Consider the following 24,172-nt stretch of genomic DNA (forward strand, 5'->3'; position numbering starts at 1 on the left):
TGTGGGAGAGGGGAATAGAGGGGTGTGGGAGAGGGGTGTAGAGGGGGTGTAGAAGAGCAGGGATGGAGGCTTGTGTGGCATATATGTATATGCAGTGGAGGAGGGGGCAGAAGAGCTGCCAATTGAGCCGAGCTGAACACCTTAAAATCCTCTCAGTGAACACACATGAGCTTTAGCCTAAAATGACGGGTTATTAACATCAGTCGTAAAAAAAAATATTGTCCTCCTCACGAGCCAAATGTATTTTGGAGCTCACTTTATTACCCATCAATATTCTTTGTCGGGGCAAAGTTACTTTTTAACTTTGTGCTAGGACATATTTTAATACTGAAAAATGGTGGTTTCAACTATTCAATTCGCTTCGCAAAGAGGGCGGTGAGGATATATGGCGTGGAAAGCTGTGGGGAAGGAATCGATGGGGCAGTGCTTTAGAGAGAGGTGGACGGGGACTTGGGCGGTCGAGGTTTTAAAGGAGGATTAAGGGTGAAGGAGAGTGGGCTGCTCTTTGGGATTAAAAGATTTGACAAGGTCTAATAAACTGGCGCAACAGGTTTGATGGTCTGAATGACCTCCTCATGTTCCTGTTTTGCCTGCAGGGCTGTAAGACGTTACAGAACATAAACTCAAGTTGTTGTTATTTCTATCTTCTTGTGCTCATGGATTGGAAGGAACTGTTCTGTAACCTTAATGGGGTTTAATAACAATAATATTAAGAACAACAATCATCATCCTCGCATTCGATCCGACGCCTTACCACGTCTTCGCGACGTCTCGAAGCGCTGCACGGCACAGACTGTCGAGTGCGGTGACTGTGCAGTTTGCGGGCGGAAACCGGCAGCCAATCGCGCACCGCGGGATCCAGCAAAGCAGTCGTGGATCGAAGTGATCGCATTTTTTTTTTTTTTTTTAAAAATGTGCTTCGTCGTGGCGACGTCTCAAAGCGCTTCGCGGAATCCAGGTTTTAAGTCACGGCTCTCAACGTGGAAACCCGATACTTTCGGGTGAAGCTGTAATCTCAAGGAGAGTCACCAGCTGGCGCAGAGCCAGGCACCACGGCATAAAGATATAAAGACTCCTAAAGGTTTACAATGTTAGCAACGATATTGTAGGACAATTAACAAGGGGGTCAGAGTGCTTTATCAATCCATTGGTTAGCATTAGTATTAGTCAGCACAAGGACAAGGACAGTTAGCAGAGTCAAATCTGCTGCTTTAACCCCTAACAAACCCATTGGTAATGCCAGCCCTCCGAGAACCTGCACAGTATGAAGGGCGCTATGCACGTGGTTGTTGTTGTAATACACGTCGAGGTCTTCTTGTGCACAGTTTTGGGCACCTTGATAATAAATAATAGTAATCAGCTTAGACGGACCCTAACCCTGACCCAAAGCGGGTCTTGAACCTACAACCTTCTGACTCGGAGCGCTACCGACTGGGCCAGGCTGACGCAGTTAGCGCGTCGAGCTGAAAGGGGCCATTGGTGTGTTGGATGATGTTGAGGCGGAGTGAGCGAGCGATGCGGTGAGGACAGTGGCCGGCATTGACGGTCTTACAAAACGGAGATAAGATTTTTTTTTAAAAAAAATGATTGTTATTATTTGCATTTGGGGATTTGGACCTGAGCCGAGTGCCGCGATCAGGGAGGGTGGAGGACAGGGAGGGCAGGAGGGCGGCCAGGGGGTCAGGGTCTTGAGACGGGCCTTGAAGGAGGCAAGGGAGGGAGCGAGACGAAGGGAATGTGTGGCGGGGGGGGGGTGGTGGGCTTCCAAAGCAGAGAGGTGGAAGGTCTGCTGAGCCGAGGGAGCGGACGGGTTGCTAAGGGGGTCATGAGGTAGGAAGGGATCGCGGTGTGTGATCTCGATTGCTCACCACGGGGAGAGCTGTTTTTGTTAACGTTTCATGCCCACCCACCCGCTCGCTGATGTGAACGTGTCTCTTTCTCCTGATAAGGCCGGATTCATTTCCTCGTGTTCCCATTACAGAGAGAGGGAACACGACATAATGTAGGAACACAGCTGTCCTTTTGCTTTTACAACCAAGCGCGATATTTAAATTAATTCTCAAACACAGTCTGATCCAGGCGGGTGGGGAAGGGGTGGGGGTGAAATAGGGGAGTGTGTGTCAGCCTGGCTCGGTCGGTAATAATGTTATTGCTTATTTTCAGGGATTATTATTATTTTTTAAGGGGATTATTAAGAAACTTGCCTTGGATTTCGTCCCGTCCAGGAATCGAACCTGGGTCCTCTCGCTTGCGAGGCGAGCGCTCTAACCACGACACTCTGGGCACACATTAAACCATCACCGGAAAGGAACAATAATAATCCTTGCATTTGATACAGAACCTTTCACGCCGGGAGTTTGTCTCAAAGTGGTTCACAGGATATACTGTGAAGTGTAGTGACTGCGTTTCAATTTGCACGCAGCAGCGTCCCGTAGACAGCCGTGAAGCGAACAACCAGTTTTATCGCGTGTGTGTGTGGTGCGCGTGTGTGTGCGCGTGTGGTGTGTGTGTGTGTTGTGTGTTGGGGGTTGTTGACACCAGGAGAGAGAAGCTCCCTTCTCCTTTCGAGGTGCTCTTTAACGTCCGCCGGAAGAAGGTTTTAACGGGTTTAAGTAGCTGACGCCTTACACGGGAGATAAAAACAATCCCCTGAGTCATCGAGATGTTTGCCTTTTTCTACCTCGTAAGTGCTATCTGGTCAATTGCTGGATTAAAACATCCACCGAGGAATGTTTTTATCACCGTGACAGTACGGGCGTGTGATGCGAAGTTCTCTGGGAGCGACACTGAGGGTCAGTGACCCAACGCCACCACACAAAAAAAACACAACAACAGCAACTTTCGTTTGACATAGTGCCCTTCGCACAGAGTGGCGTCTCTCGGAGTGCTGACGAGGGCACGTTGCTGGATGGTGCAGAGCTTGACATCTTTGGTATCTTTTACGATTCGTACCACCGTTCACCTCTAGTTATTCGGGATGACGCCCCAGTGTCACGTCTGAAGGAGCGGCTCGAGATGGGGGAGGTGGGTGAGGGAGAAAATGACTCGGATAATAATAATAATAATAATCCTTGCATTTGATTCAGTGCCTTATCACGTCTTTGAGACGCCTCAAAGCGGCTTCACAGGAGACGCTGTAAAGTGGATTGACCGCGCCTTTTGTGGGCGAGACGGGGCAGCCAATTGCGCGCGGCGGCGTCTCCACAAACGCTCGTGGATTGAGTGACCGAATTATTATTATTATTTTTTATTTCCCCCCCCCGGAAAGCGATCCGCCAGTCGACTAACAACCGGGTTCGTACTTACCGCTCGGTCAACAGAGAGGCGTGCGGAGCGAGGAGACCCGTCTAAGGTTTCGCCCTGCACGTCCGGGGACCGAACCCGGGTCCTCTGGCTTGCGAGGCGAGTGGGCTAACCACTACACTAACAGGACCCCACGTCCAGAAGACGGCATCTCAGGCCATACAGTGCTCCCCCCCTCCCCCCCCCCCCCCCACCACAACCTCCCTCCCTCCTCCCCGCGGCGCTGCACTGAGCTCGAAGCGATGACGTTACCCTTTCCGCTTGCGATCGAGCTCGTCTCGAGACGCGATCGGGGTTCGCGGCGTTTCTGCCGCTGACGTTTGTGTGCAAACGGCCTCCTGTGGCAAACAGCCGCGTTAACCTTTAGAACAACGTACATGTGAACGCTGCACCAGGTTGATACCATCAATTTATATTGCCGTGAAATTGCAACCCTGGCTTTCGCTTGAAAACTTAAAGCTTGTGTTTTATTCCTCCAGTGCGCACTTAACCTCTGAAGCCGGCGCTGCACTTTAACCCTTTTAACATATTCTCTCCTGTACTTTTAGACTGGATCGGAGTTTGGGGCGGACAAGTGTGCAGGGGAGAGGGGGAAAGCGCGGGGAGTGGGGGGGGGGGGGAGTGAGATCGAGTGGGATCGCTCTTCTCAAAGAGCTGACACAGACACCATGGGCCGAATGGCTTCCACCTGTGCTGTATGATTCTAAGCGTTCGATACGGTGCCCTGACGCCTCAGTGAGAGCGTCGGAATGGACCACCCTCTGTGGTGGTCTCTCGTTCGATCCTAAGTAATTCCTGATACCTGTCCTGAAGTTAATAACAACAACATTAATCCTCGCATTTGATAGGGGGCCCATTGCCAAAATCTTCAAGGCGTCTGAAAGAGCTTCGGAGGATGCACTGCAAAGTGGAGTGACTGTGTGCTTTGCGGGCGAAACCCAGACACAAAAGAGCCGTGACTCGAGTGACCAAATTATTCTTTTTTTTTCCCGCTCCTTTGCAGCCCCCCCGCGGTCTCAGAGGGGACCTTATTTACGATTGTAAACGGGATCGAAAATGAAAACACAGAGCAATACTTTTGTATGGGCCGAGACAGTCGAATGAGAGGGTCCGGGTTTAGAGTTGCAAAGGGGGCAATTTTAGAAGGTGGTTGAGGCCAGGACACTGGGACACCCCCCCCCCCGTCTCTGTTAGTCCTTAAACGTCTCTGCCTCCCAACGTTGACTCACTTTCCTCTCTCCATAGATGCTGCCCAACCTGCTGAGCGTTCCCGGCCACTTCTGTCTTGGTTTTATGAACACGTGGCTCTACCTTGTGGTAGTCCAATAAACTGCACGACATTGGGACTTGGAATCGCACAGTCTTGAGCTGACGCTCCAATGCAGCGCCCGGGGAGGGGGGGGTGGGGGGGAGGGAGTGTTGCGTGGTCGGAGGTGGCGTCCATCAGATGAGACCTTAAGCCAAGGTCCCGTTGTGGGCGTTAAAAATCCCGCGGCGCTATTCGAAAAGAGAAGGGTGTTTCTCTCTCCCCCCCCCCACCCCCTCCCCCCCCACCCCGGTGTCCCCGGGGGCAACAATCTCCCAAATCGATATTAAAAACAATTGGTCATTCGTTTCAGGGCTTTGCGGGACATTGCTGTGCGCAATTGGGCTGCTGCGTTTGCCTACAGGTACACAGTCACTTCATTTCCCAGTAAACCACGTGAACAGTTTTGGTACGTCCTCCCGAGGCGAAAGGCGACGAGCCAATAGAGTGGAGTCCTGTACCTTAGTGGTTAGAGCACTCGTCTCGCAAGTGAGGGGACACGGACTCGATTCCCGGGTACGGCGAAACCTGAGGCAAGTTTCCTTACTCCACGCATGCGCCTCTGTTTACCATCAGTAAGCAGGAACCCGGCGGTTGGTCGATTGGTGGATCACTTTTCCGGGGCTAATAGCCCCTTCAAAAATAAATTTAAAAAGTAGCAATAATTTGCTTACTCGATCCCCGACCCGTTTGCGGGACAATGCTGCGAGTGATAAGGCACTGCATCAAATGCAAGTATTCTTATCATTATTATTATTGTTATTGTTATTAAACCCATCAGGGCTTTGGCTTGTAGGGTTAACAGGAGCTGAGTGGGAAGAATCCCTGATTCCGTGTTTAGGAAGTGGGCAGTGAACGCACTGCTCTGTGGTTTGCGCTCGAGCCAGACTTAAATACTGATATGAGTCGGCTGTGAAGTGGGGGTGGTGAGTGTGGGTGGGGGGTGGGGGGGGGGGTGGCGGGAGTAGGGTTGCACCATGTGCTCAGCGGAACTAAAATACGCTCACGCTGTGCTTCGCACGGACGAGAATGGAAACGAGCTCTCTCGAGTTTTCCTTGTGAACTCGAGCAGCTCCGCCAGGTTCTGGTCCCGGGAAGTGTCCTTAACCTCACGAGGCCATCGGACCCGGTGTTGCTGCCTCTTTCTCTCTTACGGCGCTGGAGTTGAAGGTGGGAGCGTCGCATCGTCGAAGGCGCCTTCCTCCGCCGTTAAACCGAGATCCCCGTCTGTGCTTGTATCTCCAGGCAGACATCAAGGATCCCGCGACCCTGTGGGTAAAAGGGAAGGGAGTCTTTACTCAGAGGGTAATTCATAATAATAATAATAATCCTTGCATTTGATATAGCACCTCATCATGTCGTCGAGACGTCCCGAAGAGCTTCACAGGATAAACCGCAAAGTGAATTGACTGTGTGTGTTGCGGCAGCCAATTGCGAACAACAGTGTCCCCCACAAGCAGTCGTGGAACTGAGCAACCAAATATTTTTTAAATGACTGGAAAGCGGGGGTTTCCAGGCAGTGCGGTTGTGGCCGGTTTGCTGGGACTCGTTAAAAGAAACCGCTTGATGTTGCGATGGGAGGACAGTCGCAAACAGTCGTAGATTGAGTGACCAATTGGGATTATTGTTGTTGTTTTTGTTATCGGCGTTGACGTGCGGTTGACGTGCACTGACTTTACCGAGTTAGCTTGAGTTAGCTCTGCCTCTGTTGGCTATTCTCTGAGCAACAGCTGCAGTCATTGAAGTGCTTGTATGCCCATTAAGTCAAACCCGGGCACGTTGCTGCTTGTCCTGCGCCTTTGGAAGGCCACGGTTGAGTTGCTGATCACCCGACAGCATCGATTGATGTGAGTCCCTCCGCCTGCAATGGATATGCTCTGTATTCGCTGACCGGGCAGCTCGAAAGCATTAGCAGAGAAAGCAGTTCATTTCTTCCAAACATCGGGCAGGGGCATGGGGTTGAGGAGCTTTGGCTGGCATCCAGCTGAGCATAATTCCCATCGATACGGCGCCTTTCACCTTGGGAGGACGTCTCAGAGCGTCGACTGAGCACCTAATAGCAATAGTAATCCTCGCCTTTGACGCAGCACCTTGTCACGTCGTTGTGAGACGTCTCAAAGCGCCTCACGGGATATCGCTGTAAAGCGGATTGACCGTGTGCTGTGCGGGCGAAACGCGGCCTCCAGTCTGCGCACAGCAGCGTCCCCCACAAACAACAACAACAACAGCAACAAAATTACATTTGTACGGCGCCTTTCGCGTCGGGAGGACATCCCAAGGCGCTGGAAAATAATAACCCTTGTATTTGATATAGCGCTTTTTCACGTCTTCTCGACGTCTCAAAGCGCTTCACAGAATATACTGTAAAGTGAAGTGACTGTATATTTGTGGGCGAAACCGACAGCCAATTGCACACAGCAGCGTCCCCACAAACAGCCGTGGATTGAAGTGACCAATTTTATTGTTATTTTTTGAAGGCTTGTGGAGTAAGGAGACTTGCCCAAGGTTTCGAACTGCCGGGACTCGAACCCGGGTCTCTCGCTTGTGAGGCGAGTGCTCTTACCACTGAGCTGCAGGACAACCATGAGCGACCGCGTTTATTTGGGGTGGGTGGTGGAGAGGGGGTGGTGGGATTGTCGACCAGGACACTGAGAGAGAGAGAGAGAGAGAGACTCCCTTCTCTTTTCGAATAGCACCTGTAACATCCACTCGAACAGGCGGTTGGCATTTTGCACTTTGGGTTAACGTCTCGTTCTCCAGGGTGAAGGGGTGCCGGGGAGCTAAAGAGGTTGGGAGGTGGTGGTGGGGGGGTGCGGGAACGGGACAGGGAAAAGACGATCGAAAGTGTGGTCAAGAAGCGCTTCCCCTTTAAGCATTTCCTTTTAAGCAAACCCTCTCGAAGCACCGCCTCATTAGGGTTCTCCTTTAAAGCCCACCCCCTCCCCCACTTTAAACACTATCCCCTCCCCCCCACTTTGAAGCCCAACCCCCTTTGAATATGTTTTCCTCGAAGCAAACCCTCTTGAAGCCCTCCCCCCTTCAAGCAGACAATAATAATGAAATAATAATAATAATAATCCTCGCATTCGATGCAGCGCCTCATCGCGTCGCAAAGCGCTTCACCGGATACGCCGTTAAAAGTGTAGTGACTGCGTGTGTTGCGGGCGAAACGCCCGTCCCCTTCAAACACGCCCCTTTAATTTATTTCCCCCCCCGCCCCCCCCTTTAAGCAAACCGAGCTGAAGCACCGCCTCCCCTTATAACCGCCCCTCCCCTTTAAGCAGACTTTTTTTATATATAAAAATACACGTTTTCTTGGAAGCAAACTTGCTTTGCTTGGAGCCCTTCCCCTTTAAGCAGGTCCCTTTAAACACCCCTCCCCTTTAAACACACCTCCCCTTTAAGCAGGTCCCTTTAAACACCCCTCCCCTTGAAATACACCGCCCCTTTACACGCACCTCCCCTTTAAGCAGGTCCTTTTAAACACCCCTCCCCTTTAAACACACCTCCCCTTTAAGCAGGTCCCTTTAAACACCCCTCCCCTTGAAATACACCGCCCCTTTACACGCACCTCCCCTTTAAGCAGGTGCTTTTAAATACCCCTCCCCTTTAAATACGCCTCCCCTTCAAGCAGGACCCTTTAAACACACCTCCCCTTTAAGCAGGTCCCTTTAAACACCCCTCCCCTTTAAACGCACCTCCCCTTTAAGCGCACCTCCCCTTTAAGTCGGGCTGCCGCAGTCTCGGTGGCGCTGTCAGTGTTGTCGGTTCCGTCAGTCAGTGTGTGACGGTCTGTGTGAGGGTCTGTGTGTGGGTGTGTGTGTGTGAGGGGGTGTGTGGGTGTGTCGGTGTCAGTGTGTGTGTGGGGGTCTGTGTGTGTGTGTGTGGGTGGGTCTGTGTGAGGGTGTGTGTGAGGGTCTGTGTGTCAGTGTGTGTGTGAGGGTGTGTGTGAGGGTGTGTGTGTGGGTGTGTGTGAGGGTGTGTGTGAGGGTCTGTGTGTGGGGGTGTGTGGGTCTGTGTGTCAGTGTGTGTGAGGGTGTGTGTGTGTGTGTGTGTGTGGGTGTGTGTGTGAGGGTGTGTGTGAGGGTCTGTGTGAGGGTGTGTGTGAGGGGGTGGGGGTGGGGGTGAGGGTGTGTGTGTGTGTGTGGGTGTGTGTGTGAGGGTGTGTGTGAGGGTGTGTGTGAGGGTGTGTGTGAGGGGGTGGGGGTGTGTGTGAGGGTGTGTGTGAGGGGGTGGGGTGGGGTGTGTGTGAGGGTGTGTGTGAGGGGTTGGGGGGTGGGGTGTGTGTGAGGGTGTGTGTGAGGGTGTGTGTGAGGGTGTGTGTGAGGGGGTGGGGGTGGGGGTGAGGTAAGATGGCGGAGGCGGGGAAGGGGGTGAGCGCGGGTTTCATCGCCAAAAACATGCAGAAGAAGATCAACCGCGCGCAGGAAAAGGTGAGAGAGAGAGAGAGAGAGAGAGAGGCCCTCAGGGCCTCACACACACCGTCACACACACCGTCACACACCACACCGTCACACACACACCCGTCACACACACACACACACCCGTCACACACACACACACACACACACACCGTCACACACACCACCACCGTCACACACACACACACACACACACACACACACACCCGGTCACACACACACACACACACACACACCGTCACACACACACACACACACACAGCCGTCACACACACACACCACACACACACCGTCACACACACACACACACACACACCGTCACACACACACACACACACACACCGTCACACACACACACACACACCCACACCGTCACACACACACACACACACACACACCGTCACACACACCACCCACAGACACTCTCACACACCGTCACACACACACACACACACACCGTCACACCCACCGTCACACACACACACACACACCGTCACACACACACACACACACACACACCGTCACACACACCGACACACACACACACCGTCACACACACACACACACACACACCGTCACACACACACACACACACACACCGTCACACACACACACACACACACACACCGTCACACCACACACACACACACACACACCGTCACACACACACACACACACACACACACCGTCACACACACACACACACACACACACACCGTCACACACACACACACACCGTCACACACCGTCACACACACACACACACACCGTCACACACCGTCACACACACACCGTCACACACACACACACACACACACACACACAGTCACACACACACACACACAGTCACACACACCGTCACACACACCGTCACACACACACACAGTCACACACACACACACCGTCACACACACACACACACACCGTCACACACACACACACACACACACACACCGTCACACACACACACACACACACACACACACACACACACACACCGTCACACACACTCACACACACAGTCACACACACCGTCACACACACTGTCACACACACACACACACACACCGTCACACACACCGTCACACACACACACACACACACCGTCACACACACACACCGTCACACACACCGTCACACACACACACACACACCGTCACACACACACACCGTCACACACACCGTCACACACACACACACACCGTCACACACACACACACACGACACACACACACCGACACACACACACACACAACGACACACACACCGTCACACACACACACACACCGTCACACACACACACACACCGTCACACACACACACCGTCACTCACACCGTCACACACACACACACACCGTCACACACACAAACACCGACACACACACACACACAACGACACACACACCGTCACACACACACACCGTCACACACACCGTCACACACACACACACACATCCTCACACCCCCCCACACACACACCGTCACACACACCACCCACAGACACTCTCACACACCGTCACACACACACTGACAGAACACAGACACATTGACACAGACACACACACACACCCTCACACACACACCGTCACACACACTGACACACACACACATTGCCGGAGCTCCGCACACGACACAGAGCTCCGCACACGACACAGAGCTCCGCACACGACACAGAGCTCCGCACACGACACAGAGCTCCGCACACGACACAGAGCTCCACACACGACACAGAGCTCCGCACACGACACAGAGCTCCACACACGACACAGAGCTCCGCACACGATACAGAGCTCCGCACAGACCCGCAGCTCAGGCGGGGGTCCGACACGCAGACACAGCGAAGAGCCCAGACACAGAGCACCGAGCACACGCACACGCACACACAGCCCAGCGCACACACACGCACACACACGCACACACACACACACACGCACACAGCCCAGCACACGTGCACACACACGCACACAGCCCAGCGCACACACATGCACACACACGCACACACACGCACACACACACACACACGCACACAGCCCAGCACACGTGCACACACACGCACACAGCCCAGCGCACACACACGCACACACACACACACACACACACACACGCACAGCCCAGCGCGCAGACGCGCGCGGCTCAGACGCGGAGCACATGGCATAGACACGCGGCCATGGAGCTTCGCGCGGATACGGCCCGCGGCGGAGAACACGCGCACGGAGCCGGGGGGGGTGGGGGGGGGTACCCTCGTCTCCCCCGTCTCCCCCGTCCCCCCCGTCCCCCCCACCTCTATAAAACCACATTTTTTTTTTCGCACCATCTTCAATCGTTCGCAGAGCGTCGGAGCTCTTAAGACGACGCACTTATTGTTCCTCCGGAGAGTTCGATCGGGTTATCGTTCGATCGGGGGGTGGGGGTGGGGGGGGGGCGTTCACTCGTAATGAATACGCCGCACACACACACACACACACAGAAAAAAAAATAAAAAGGGCAGAAAACGATCGGCGTTACCATCGGCGGGAAAGCGAAATAGAATCCACGACAAAACGGCGCAGTCAAAAAGGGGGGGAAAGGGAGGACCGGAAAAATCGCCGCGCGACGCAACCGAATCGTCTTTTAAGTCGACGGGAGAAATAAGCGTCGTGAATAATCGTCAGCTTTGGGGGGTCCGGGCGGGCGGGCGGGTGGTCTCTAGAGCGCTTCCCGGGCCATGGCGGAGGCGGGCGGTGACTGTAATTGCCGGCGGACTTAACCAGCGGGTGGAGAGCGGCCGCTCGCCGTAGCGCGGCGGTCGGAGCGCTCGCCTCGTAAAGCGCGAGGACCCGGGTTCGATTCCCGGGCTAGGGGTAAATAATAATAATAATAATAATAATAATCCTCGCATTTGATATAGCGCTTTTCACGTCGGGAGGACGTCCCAAAGCGCTTCACAGAACACACTGTAAAGTGAATTGACTGTATATTTGTGGGCGAACGCGGCAGCCAATTGCGCACAGCAGTGTCCCACAAACAAAAAGGGGGGCGGCGGGGTGGGGGGCGGGGGGGGGGACACCTTCGGCGGGTTTCCTGGCTCCACTCGCCTCCGTTTGGCGGCTCGCTTTCCGGTGTGGGTGGGGGGTAACAATCCCTCGAGAAAAACATAACCGCTCGGTCGCGCCGTTCGCGGCGGCTTTGCGGGACGTCGCCGCCGCCGCCGCCGTTGCTGCCGCGTTCCGCCCACCCACAGTCGGTCCGCTTTGCGGCACGATGTCGCATGTTATTATTATTATGATGAGCGGTGCAGACTGTTGGGAGTGCGCTCGCCCGCGCGCGCGGGCGCGTGTGCCCGTGGGTGGGTGGTGCGTGTGTGTGTGGCTGTAAATCAGCCGCCTGGGCTGAAGCATCGCGAGGCAATACCACACGGACGCGATTTCACAACCCGTCTATTTTTCTCGCGGTGTCACTTGCGGCTCCAACTTCCCCCTTTTTTTTTTCCCGCCGGTCGCAGTGCGGTATCGGTTCCCTCTCTTCAGATCGCAAGTGAGGTGAGGTTCGAGTGAACCGGACTCTCGCTTGACTTAATTCTCCTTCTCTCCCCCCCTTCCCCCTTTCCCGTGTCCCTCCTCCCCCTATCTTCTTCCCATCGGATCAAGCTGCTTCCTTAATTAATCCCGTTTCCTGGCCTCGTACAAACCTTCCCAGTAACCTCTTTCCAGCTGTTCATTGCTCCCATCGCAATAAATGCTTCTCCTTTGGTGCTAAATTGACCCTCTGCGTCCCTGGACCCGTTCCCTCTCGTCCCGTCCTTTTGACCAGTCACTGGGTGGGGGGGGGGGGGGTGGACGGGACAGGGAATCCTCCCACTCCGCCTCCCGTTAACCCTGCGAGCCAAACCCCGCCGGGTGGAGCGGTCCTTGCCGGACAGCGGCAGCGATGGCAAACTATGCGGATTTAACTGTTCACGGACTCCCAGCGCAACGCTCCGGGGGTCCCCAAGCCTTGGCTCATGGAAATCCCAGATAGATAATAATACTAATAATAATAATAATCCTTGCATTTGATATAGCGCTTTTCACGTCGGGAGGACGTCCCAAAGCGCTTCACAGAACACACTGTAAAGTGAATTGACTGTGTATTTGTGGGCGAACGCGGCAGCCAATTGCGCACAGCAATGTCCCACAAACAGTCGTGGGTTGAAAATGACGATGGACGGGCCGAGCGGCCCGCTGCCGCGCTGTGATACTCCACGGCTTAACCGCTGGTGCCCACGTGTACGCGGAAGATTTCTGGAGGGCATTGTCAGTGCGGCTGAGCTCAGCACTGCTGTGAGTCAGTTTCTCAGTGCATTGCAGGAGCGAAAGCAGCTGCCAGAACTACCGGTCAACAACAAGCTGTGCTTGGTCTAAGCGTACGTTTCCCGAGCAGTGCGGCGCTCTTACTCTTTCACGCCCAGGCTCGGGCATTGCTGCAACTCGGAGCAGTTGCCGAGCGTCCTGGGGTGTCCCCGGGCCGGCCCAGGGTCAGTGCCGGTGGCTCGAGGCAGGATTCATACTGATAGTGCAGCTGTGGTGACTTAACATGGAAGGTTATTAAGGGCTGAGCCGATGCTCAGTGGGTAGATGTGATTAAAGGCAGGTTCGGTCGTGCCTTTCGCTGAGACGCATACGTATGGGATATGCGGAGTCCTGCAGCTTAGTGGTCAGAGCACTTGCCTCGTAAGCAAAAGGACCTGCGTTTGATTCCCGGCAAGGTGAAATGTTGGCAAGTTTCCTTACTCCACACGCCTCTGTTTACTTAGCAGTACGTAGGAAACCCAGTTGTTAGTCTGTTGGCGGATGGCTTTTCCGGGGTTAATAATCCCTTCCAAATAAATAATAATCCTTGCGTTTAATTTAACGCCTTATCACGTCTTCAGGACACGTCAAAGGGCTTCACAGAATGTACTGTAAAGTGAACAAATGAATAAATAATAATTTGGTCACTGCAATCCACGACTGTTTGCGGGGACGCTGCTGCGCGCAAATGGCTGCTGCTTTTCGTCCCACAAAATATACAGTCAATTCACTTGACAGTACATCCTGTGAAGCGCTTTTGAGGCATCTCAAAGACGTGATAAGGCGCTAAATCAAATGAACTGATACTGATGCAAGTGCAGTTATGGTGACTTGACGTTGAAGGCTATTAAGCTCTGAGCTAATGGTACAGTGGGTAAATGTGAGTAAAGGCAGGTTCGTGCATTTCGCTGAGGTATATAGCACTACGTTGAATTGGCTAATCCATTGGGAATAAGACCTAAAAAAATCTGCGCACTTCATCCAACTGAACATCGGAAAGAATTTGAGCTAATTAATGGAATGTGTTCTTCCAGTTCCAGAGAGCAGCGACTGCACATTGGGATCCTGTTTTCCTGTTGGCACTTAAACTGGAACGCACGTGGGGAACGTGCAGCAATGGGAAAGTCCATCTGGTAGAGATTCCATCTCTCCCCATCTCCCGTATTCTCTGAATTCTGCCTTCCGCCTTCAAAAAATCATCTAATGTCGCCTTTAAAATGCCAAACTCTCCTGGACATTGCTCCTCACGCTAACTGCTGCTTTGCGCAGAGTAGGTACATCGATCATTCGCTTTACGGCTGTTTGTGGGGCATTGATAAACGAAATCAAATGACCAAATTTTGGTCACTCAATCCACGGCTGTTTGCGGGGGACGCCGCTGTGCGCAAAATCGGCTGCCGCGCGTTTCGCCCACGAGATACACAGTCGATTCGCTTTACAGTATATTCGGTGAAGTGGTTTGAGATGTCTCGAAGATGTGATGAGGCTCTATATCGAATGCAAAGATTATTATTGTGGTTGTGCTCAAATTGGTACAAAATACAGCCACTACACTACATTTTATGAAGTGCTTTGAGGCATCTTCCTGATGTGAAAGGCACTATATAAATGCAAGTTGTTGCCTTTGATACATCGCCTGTGATATCAATGTGGGAGTTTAGTGTAAAGTATAGTGACTGTGAATTTGCAGGCGAAGGCAGCAGCCAACGTGCACCCGGCAATGTCCCGCAAACTGCCATGAAGTGAGCGACCTGGAGGGTAAATTGGTAAACTGCGCTTTGTAGAAGTTCACAACCTTTTAACGTGTCCCGAGTGCGTCGAATCCCGTGTGACCGGTGACTTCTGCAAATGAAGTGCGCTCGCTTTGCTCTGCGTGGGCGTTCTTTCACTAACACCTCTCGCTGCCCGGCCGGGTGCGTGGTCTGCAAACAGCCGAGCGAGGGGTGGGCGGCAAAGGGGGAAAGTGTACGAACGAGTATCTTCTGACGAAAGGAAAAATGCTAAGTTCGTGATGAATGATTGGTTAGAATGTGACTGGAGTAGCGCGTCCGGTATGTGGGTACCGCGCATCAGGGAACGATATTACAACAACAATAATAACACTAATGATACTCGCGTTTGATGTATAGCCTTATCGTGATCAGATGTCTCGAAGCGCTTCACAGAATATACGGTGCAACTTCATGAGGGGTTTTGACGGGGTACACGTGGTAGTCAGCGGGGACGGAGACGGAGTTCTAAGGAAGCCACAAGAACAGCGAAAGGAGAACTGAGAAGGATATATATTTTTTTCTTTTTAACCCAAGAGGTTGGTTGGGATGTGGGAAACCGTGCTGACGGGAATGGTGGAGACGGAATCCATTGCGGCTTTCGAGGGGGACGCGGACTGATTTGAGCGAGAGGTTTGACGGGGTGGATATGGGGATAACGTGAGCCTGCGGTCGTCTCCTTGCTCTGAGCGAGCGTGGACTCAAGGGGCCGAACGGCCTCCTTCTGGGCTGCGGATGTCCGTATTCCTCCGTTCCGGCACAATTCTTGTGCGCTGCGAAACAAGCCGTTTCCTTGAAATCACCATTGTAAGTGCCGCACGTCTTGTTTTCACCCCCCCCCCCCCCCCCAAAAAAAAATGCCGCCGTTGTAACCTAACCACCGTGTCGGCCTGTTTTCGCCGGAGATTCGACTCTAGCACGTGGAGGTGGGGGTCCAACTCAAGTGCAAGGATTATCACGATTGTTGCCGCGCTACGGTGGAGCGTGAATTCTCTCGTGCTTTTACTTTTGCGTGAGAGTTGGGTCATGAAAAGAGGAACGTGGGCCAGAGCTGAATTGTAAACGAGGCGTGAGGTTGGTGTGCGCTGCTCGACGACGACGACGACGCGAGATCAAACCGTGGGACTCGGAAATGTGGGAAATTCGGCCACGGTTGTCGAGCCCGAGGGCGAAGACTGTGGCTCGGAAGAGAGATGGATGGTTAACGGGACCATTTACACAGAGCATAGTGAACGTGAGCGGCTGATTTCCAAGGGAGTGACAGGGGAAGGCAGATCTGGGTGGATTTAATCCAACCGGTTGCCCTTGAGTAGCGCCTTTCGTATAGAATAGATCTCTCTCTCTCTCTCTCTCTCGGGTTATCCGGGTCGTTTGTGAGGCATTGCAGCGGTCGGGAGGAGAGGCGGAGAGAGAGAGAGAGAGGGGGAGAGAGAGGGGGGGGGGTGCGAAAGCTTAGGCAAGTTTCCTTACTCCACCCGCCTCTGGTTATCGAGCAGTAAGCGGTAACCCTGGTTGTTAGTCGATTGGCGGATCCCTTTCCGAGGGAACAAAGGAAATGATCCCTTTCTTACTCGATCCGCGACTGTTTGCGCGGGGACGCTGCTGCGCCCCAACGGCTGCCGCGTTTCGCCCGCGAGGCACGCAGTCACTCCACTTTGCAGTATATTCACGCGAAGCGCGCGGGAGACACCTCAGCGGCGCGGGGCCGAATGCAAGGGTCAGTATTTGGAGAACAATCCTTCGAGGCCGTTGCTCGGATCCTCATGGGGTTAAGGGCTACGTTGTGAAGTGATTTTTTTTTCCGCTGACTGCGGATCTTGTTTGAAGGCACTGGGGGGACGGGACGGACTGAATCTGTATTTAGGTTTGAGGTTGGAGTGGAATGTGCGTGATAGAGAGCTGCGCTTCCTGTGTCTCTCTCTCTCTCTCTCTCTCTCTCTCTCTCTCTCGTTGCTCGCAGACCGAGGGAGGGATGGCTTGGTATATAGGCAATCTCTCTCTCTATTTATTTCAGAGCAAAGGAAGGTCTTGTTGGTGCTACCGTGCAATCTTGTTGCGGTGGTTAGGGTTAGGATGAGGAGTTAAACGCGCTCCTGTATCTCTCGGGTGGGAACTCCTCACCTCCTTTTGCCCGGAGCTTCGGAAACCGGCTTCGTGCCGCCGAACCGCCGCTTTATTTATCTTTTTGCCCGTTTCTCCTTCCCCCTTCCCCCCCCGTCCCCTCCCGACAAAAAAAAAAGCTCGCTGTTTCCTGCACTGTGGGCAGCGGCCCTCCATCTGAGCTTCACCTGCAGCTCTTTTAAAAAAAAAAGTTAGATTTATTCAAAATAAATGGGGTCACTCGATCCACGACTGTTTGTGGGGACGCTGCTGTACGCAATTGGCTGCCGTCTTTCGCCCGCAAAATGCACAGTCAATCCACTCTACAGTGTATCCTGTGAGAGAAGCGCTTTGAGACGTCTCGACGATGGGATAAGGTGCTATAATCACATACGAGGATTAATACTATCTACCATTCACCTGGTTGCAAACCAAGGTCACCTTGAAGCTGGTCTCTGCCCTCTGAAGGTTCCCTCAATCTCAGGAGACTTCGGCTAATATTATTATTATTATTATTATTATATTATTATTATTATTATTAACTCTGCTTGGCATCACTTTGCTACCTTCTGCTAAACGTACTGAGACCTCTGTGCGGGTGTGGGTGGGGATGGAGGGATGACGGGATGATGATTCGCTGCTGTTCCACTGAATTGTGTGGGGGTTTCTGAGGACGCGGTGTTCAGAAGCATCCAGTTCCTCCAGTCCTCACTGCTTTAGCTGTGATGTTGAAAATACTGACTGTGTGTACTGTATTGGAATGAATGACTCAGACAGCTGTAAGCTAACGGCACAAATACCAGAGAGAGAGAGAGAGAGAGAGAGAAAGACAGTGTGAAGAGCACCATTCATAGATCTGGAATGTTTACCGCTGCTCGCGGTTAGGCACAGGAAACAGCGTTGGGTTGTAAAACTATATGGTGAGTCTCGAGACGCAGCAAATCAGGTCCTAAAAATACCCGCAACGTGAGCGTTTCTGAGAGAGGCGTCGCTTCAAAGGCTTGGGTGGGGTGGTGGGGCTCGCGTGAAGAGCAACCGATGGCAATCTCCCACGCGGAATCATGTTGCGGAAACCTCGCTGAGTGGTACGATTCGGCTTGATCCCAAACGCAGGGAGAAATTTAAGTTGACTCCTAAACCGAGGGATAAGGCGCTGTACCAAATGCAAGGATTAGTACTATTATTATTATTATTATTAATCCGTTCGGTGAACATCAGACGTTGATTCTGTTCTTCACGTGTCGTCGAGACGTCGTGTTGCGAAAGGCCCCGATTTCACTCAAAATTAAATGTTCTTCATAAATAGCCGCAGCAGACTTCCCCCCTCTCCCCCAATCGCCAACACTGGGGTCAGAAAACTGTGCTGATTCCTCTCTTACAGTCAGCGGGTCAACCGAACGGGGAAAGAGGAACTCCCTCTTATGCACACGATCAATGTTGCAGAAGCAACGAGGCCTGTGGGCTGTGCTTTGGTTGCACGAACGCCTGACTTAAACAGCTGTTGAAAGATGCCGTTTGCCCTACTCAAGGCCCTTGCGCCGTAGCTTGAACCCTCACCCAGATGTTGGCCGCACATCGTTCCAAAACCAATCCCAAGTCCGGCGCTAGCGTCATCGTGTCTGGGAACATTTCAGACCCGGCCTGGCTCACTCTTTCTCTCTCTCTCTCTCTCTCTCTCTCTTTCTCTCCTTCACCTTCCAGGTCCTTCAGAAGCTGGGCAAGGCGGACGAGACGAAAGATGAACAGTTTGAGCACTGTGTTCAGAACTTCAACAAACAGCTGGTAAGAGGCGAGAACCTAACTCTCTGCGTAACAATGGTGTCAGTCCTGTCTACGTTGCAACGATCATCCAAAGCCTGGAGGCTTTTTGTTAGTACTGTGTCATTATAACTGCTCCATTGCCCGTGTCACGTGTTAAGTAGCGGTGGGTGGGGGATCCAGGCCAAGGGGGCGTAATCTTTAAATTAGAGCTGGGCCATTTAAGAGTGAAATCAGGAAGGATTTTTCACACACAAAGGTCAGCAGAAATCTGAAACTCTCTCCCTCTCCCCCAAAAAAAGGCTGCGGATGCTGGATTCAGTCACATTTTTAAGACTGAGCCGGATAGATGTTTGTTTGGTCGGGGTCTCAAGGAATATGGGGGTAAAGGCGGGTAATTGGAGTTGAGGTGCAGAGCAGCCGTGATCCAATAGAATGTTGGAACAGACCTGGGGCTGAATGGCCTCCTCCTGTTCCTATGTTATCCTGATTTTTACAATTGCACTGAGAGGCGATGTCGATCCGCAAATGCTCTCCCGGCTTTTAACATCTAAGGCGACCTTCTCCCAAATATGGAGAGATTGCTGAATTGGTACTGCACACCGATAAGCATCCCGGTGGGCGGTCCTGGGGGTCTGCTGTCAGTCCTAGTTGAATAAAGAGCTGCTCTGCAGTAGTATGAGTGGTTCATTGCTCAGGATGAACATGAATGTCCACCTACAAGTGAGGGGCTTGTTGTTTGTCACCGTGAAAAGGAGCATAAGATATCAGGATGGGGAAGGGGTGTTGACTCGATTCCGACATTCCTTGGGAAACAGCTTGGGGTCAAGGAGCTGAACCAGCTCCGAGGTGACCCGCTTGCCAACAGAATGTCGGAAAAGAGTCTACCCTCTGTGGCGGTCTTGCTTGCCCTGTTCCCGCGTTCGAGCATGACGGACAGCAAGACCACTTGGATGTAGTTGCCCTTATCGGTTTCCTTTCACTTGCTGTGCATCCCCAACCTTTTCAGAGCCATAGAAATTTACAGCACAGCAGGAGCCCATTTGTCCCAAGGTTTCGCCCTGCCGGGAATCGAACCCAAGTCTGTCGCAAGGCGAGCTCTCTAACCGCTGAGCTACAGGGCTCCACATTTTTACAAAATTGTTTAAAAATGTTCCACTTTTCTCTTTTTTTTTATTTCCACCGGGATCAGTAGTTTACAGTCGCAGGAAACGCAGAACATCCTGTGGATTTCCTGACAATGGAAGATCTGGGAAAGGACTCTCTGTCTCTCTCTCTCTCTCTCTCTCTTTTTACTGTTGCGTGAAAGCGGAAATGGAAAAAATCTGTGATTTGGCGACATTGCACTGTGCAGTGATTTTTTTTCTGTTTTTCTCGCTGTGTATTTTTATTTTGTGAGCAGCTAATCTGAAATTTCTGTATGTTCTGTGATTTGTGCAATTTTCCTTCTCGCAGACTGAAGGATCCAAGCTCCAGAAAGATCTGCGGACCTACTTGACTGCTGTGAAAGGTACCTGTTTCTACTGCGGCTCAGTGCACAAATGGAATAATATTGCATTTGGTGCTATCTTTCAGGTAGTGGGTGTGGGAAAGCATTTGTGAGTGTATTGCGGGCTAGGTATATCCTTGACAGGATAACAAACAGCAACGACGACAACAAATTCTATTCGCATTGCGCCTTTCACGTCGGGAGGACATCCCAAGATGCCGGAGAGTCAAGGATTTGGACCCGAGCTGGGGGTTGGCATCCGGAGGGGTGGAGGGCGAGCGAGGGTTGGTAGGAGGGTGACCGAAGGCGCGGTCGAAGAAGAGCGTCTTGAGACGTGCCTTGAAGGAAGGGAGGAGAGGGAGGGCGCGAGGCGAAGGGACTGCGGGATGGACAGCAAATACCTGCGAAACAGTCTTTGAGGTGTTTTGAAGTGAACGAGCGCTGTGTCGAATGCGAAGCTTATTTGAAGAGTGAGGCTTTTTACGGAGGCACGAGGACCGAAACTCACCCAGGCAGTGGTTGGCGAGTGACGGAGGATACTGCTCGTCTCTGTGGTTGAAGTAAACGTATTGTATAGCAGAGCGCGCTGTAAAAATAGCCGGTGGTCAGTTCGTTTAGGTTGTCTGGGTGCAGCTGATGTTGGAATCGAGAGGGGTGGGGGAAAGGGTGGCCGAAGGCACAGTCAAAGAGGAAGATCTTGAGGTGGGCCTTGAAGAAGGTACGGGAGTGGGTGAGGCAAAGGGAATGTGGGATGGAGTTCCGGAGGATGGGGCAGAAAAGCTGAAGGCCCGACCGCCAATGATGGGGCAGGCGGGGTGGGGGACATAAGGCAGGCCAGGGTCCGCCAAGCGGGGGGAGAGGACAGGTTGTTACGTGGTTTGTTGGTCGCAGATTTCACGTAGGGAACCTTGCGTTCGCCTGGTTAATCAAGCGCTTCGAGACGTCCTCCCAACATGAAAGGCGCTGCACCGATTGGCGAGTACGGTTTACATGAATGTAAATTGTACTAATCGGTAAAACCAAATTTTCAAAACATTGAGTTGCGAGGCGACCTGAGTTCGATTCCCGGGCGGGGCGAAAAACCTTAGGCAAGTTTCCTTGCTCTACCCGGTTGTTAGTCGATTGGTGGATCGCTTTTCTAGGGATAATAATCCCTTCAACAATAAAAATTAAATCACTCAATGGCAGACGCTTACGGAACTGTTTGTGGGGACGCTGCTCTGCGCAATTGGCTGCTGCGTTTCGCCCACAAAATATACTGCACTTTACAGTATATCCCGTGAAGCGCGTTGAGACATCTCGAAGACGTGATAAGGCAGTATATCAAACGCAAGGATTATTGTATTACTATTAATATTTATAATACCCCTATTATAATCGCTTGATTTCCAGCTATGCACGAAGCCACAAAGAAACTATCCGAAGTCCTGGAGGAGATCTATGAGCCGGAGTGGATTGGGAGAGGCGACGTAGCGTCTATCGCAGAGGTGAGATTTCACAGTGTATCTGATTCCTTCTCGCTAGGGACACGGGTTATTGCCTTTTCCCTCCCCCGCCCCTCCTCTATATAAAAGAAGAGCCGTCGCTCTGGGTGAAAGATGGGCGTGCAGCCCCCGTCAATTACTGGAGCTTGGGAACGGCTCCAAAAGCTGACTTGGCATCGAACCAAAGACGTGGGTGGGTGTGCTGTGCTGCGCTGCACTGCAGACTCGACCCGATAGCTCAGTGAGTCATCCCCCCCCCACCCCTGTTTTCACTCAGCGTCTTGAATAAGCAAAAGCTGTCTGAAGCGGCGAGAGGCGTGCGGCTGTGCTGAAATGCAAACCAGCTTTAACTGCAGATGTGCAGTTTTGATTTTGTGTGTGTGTGTGTCATGACCGTCTGCGCTGCAGTGCTTTCGTCAACACTGCGTAGAACGTCTACTTGCGGAGCCCGGCGGTGCAATGGTTTTAGAGCACTCGCCGCGCCAGTGAGAGAGGACCTGGGTTCGATTCCCGGGCAGAGCGAAAGCGTAGGCAAGTTCCTTACTCCACACGCCCCTGTTTACCTCGCAGTAACTAGGAACCTGGTTGTTAGTTGATTGGCGGATTGCTTTCCGGGAGTAATAATCCCTCTCTTCCCCACCCCCCCTCCTTCCAAATAAAAAAATAATTTTGGTCACTCAATCCACGACCGTTTGCGGGACACTGCTGTGCGCGATTGAGCGCTGCATATTGCCCACAAAATACACAGTCGCGACACGTTACAGCATATTCTGTGAAGCGCTTTGAGTTGTCTTGAAGACGTGATAAGGCGCTGTATCAAATGCGAGGATTGTTATTAATAATACTTGTCCTCTTTCTTTCCCTTCAGACCACTGAATTTGTTTGCAAGCGACTTGTATTTTTTTTAAAAAAAAATGTTTGTGTGTTTTGGTTACATACTTCCTGCCCACGTTCGGTTGGTTTTGCTACACAATCTAGAGATTGCAAAGGAAGGTCATCCTGTCTATGCTGTTAGCTCTCCCCCCCCCCCCCCCCCCGGACCCATCTACTCTAATCTCATTTCCCTCACTCTTTCGCTCTCTCGGAAGAACTTCTTCACTCAAAGGGCGGTGAATGTACGGAACTCGCTACCCCTAAGGGCTGTTGACGCTCAGTCCTTGAACATATTCAAGACTGAGATAGATAGATCTCTTATTGCAAAAGGGATGAAGGGATATGGGGATAAGGCAGGGTCAGGTTATTTAGCTGGAGTTAGATTAGAAGATCAGCCATGATTGAATGGCGGGGCAGGCTCGAAGGGCCGAATGGCCTCCTCCTGCTCCTACATGTTATGTTCACCATTCCCTGTTTGCACATCTTCACTCTTTGGTTTTAGAAGTTCCTTTAATCAGTGTCTGACATTCTCCATCTATCAGTGTTGGGTCAGCTCAGTGGGCTGCACTCTTGTCTCAGGATCAGTGGGTGGGGGGGGGGGAGAGCCTGTTACTCTATGCAATTGCCTGTACCTCTCGCCTCCCCCCACCCAACCCCTCTCCCCGGTCTGCCTCTCATGAGGTTGTACGAGACGCGAGGCAGTGCAGAGAGAGGCGGAGCAGGGGATAAATGTGCTGTAAATTCACCTAAAGGGGTAGCCACTCCCTTGCCTCTCCCCTCACCTCTCTTACATCTGCCACTGCTCTGGATCAGAAGGTTATGGAAAGGAATACCACCCCCCAACCACATGTTTGGGCTACAGATTGACATTCTAAAGAAGAACTTGGGGGAACGCTGCAAATCTGAGATCACGTCTGTCCGTTCAAGCGTCCGTCTACCACTCACAGGGCGCAATTTCCCCTGTGCTCTGGTCAGCAAAACCACTGGTTAAATTGGTCAATACACTTCTCGGTTGGCTTCTGTGTAATCCTGTATTCAAATTGACTGCTGCATTTGCCTACCAATTCATGACGTTACCTGTGAAGCGCTTTTGAGATGCGCGAATTATTTGCCTCTGTATGAAAATATGAGGTTATTACAGTATAATTGAGTGGCTTTGGCTTTTTGTTCCTACAGAACTGTGACCTCCTTTGGACAGATTACCACCAGAAGCTGGTGGATCAAGCCCTCCTGACTCTGGACACTTACCTGGGCCAATTCCCGGATATCAAGGTAGGAACCAAACTTCTTTCCTGGTTCTGTTTGGATTGTCATCCCTGATTGTTTGTTTGTTTGTTTGTTTGTAACGTGTCGTCCTCTTGG

At 52.2% G+C, this 24,172-nt stretch overlaps 1 protein-coding gene across 6 annotated transcripts in view; it reads left to right on the forward strand.

Annotated features, from left to right (window-relative positions):
- The first annotated feature begins 8,910 nt into the window (after positions 1–8,910).
- LOC103189033 (myc box-dependent-interacting protein 1) overlaps positions 8,911–24,172 on the forward strand; it is a 38,338-nt gene continuing 23,076 nt past the window's right edge. For all 6 annotated transcript variants that reach the window (XM_042336255.1, XM_042336257.1, XM_042336258.1 and 3 more), the window contains exons 1-5: positions 8,911–9,042; positions 18,908–18,988; positions 20,420–20,474; positions 21,846–21,940; positions 23,987–24,082. In XM_042336255.1, the coding sequence (XP_042192189.1) occupies positions 8,962–9,042; positions 18,908–18,988; positions 20,420–20,474; positions 21,846–21,940; positions 23,987–24,082 (408 nt within the window). In that variant the 5' untranslated portion in view covers positions 8,911–8,961. The remainder of the gene's footprint in view (positions 9,043–18,907; positions 18,989–20,419; positions 20,475–21,845; positions 21,941–23,986; positions 24,083–24,172) is intronic.

This window comes from Callorhinchus milii, unplaced genomic scaffold, assembly GCF_018977255.1.
Source record: "Callorhinchus milii isolate IMCB2004 unplaced genomic scaffold, IMCB_Cmil_1.0 Scaffold6, whole genome shotgun sequence".
Classification (NCBI taxonomy): domain Eukaryota; kingdom Metazoa; phylum Chordata; class Chondrichthyes; order Chimaeriformes; family Callorhinchidae; genus Callorhinchus; species Callorhinchus milii.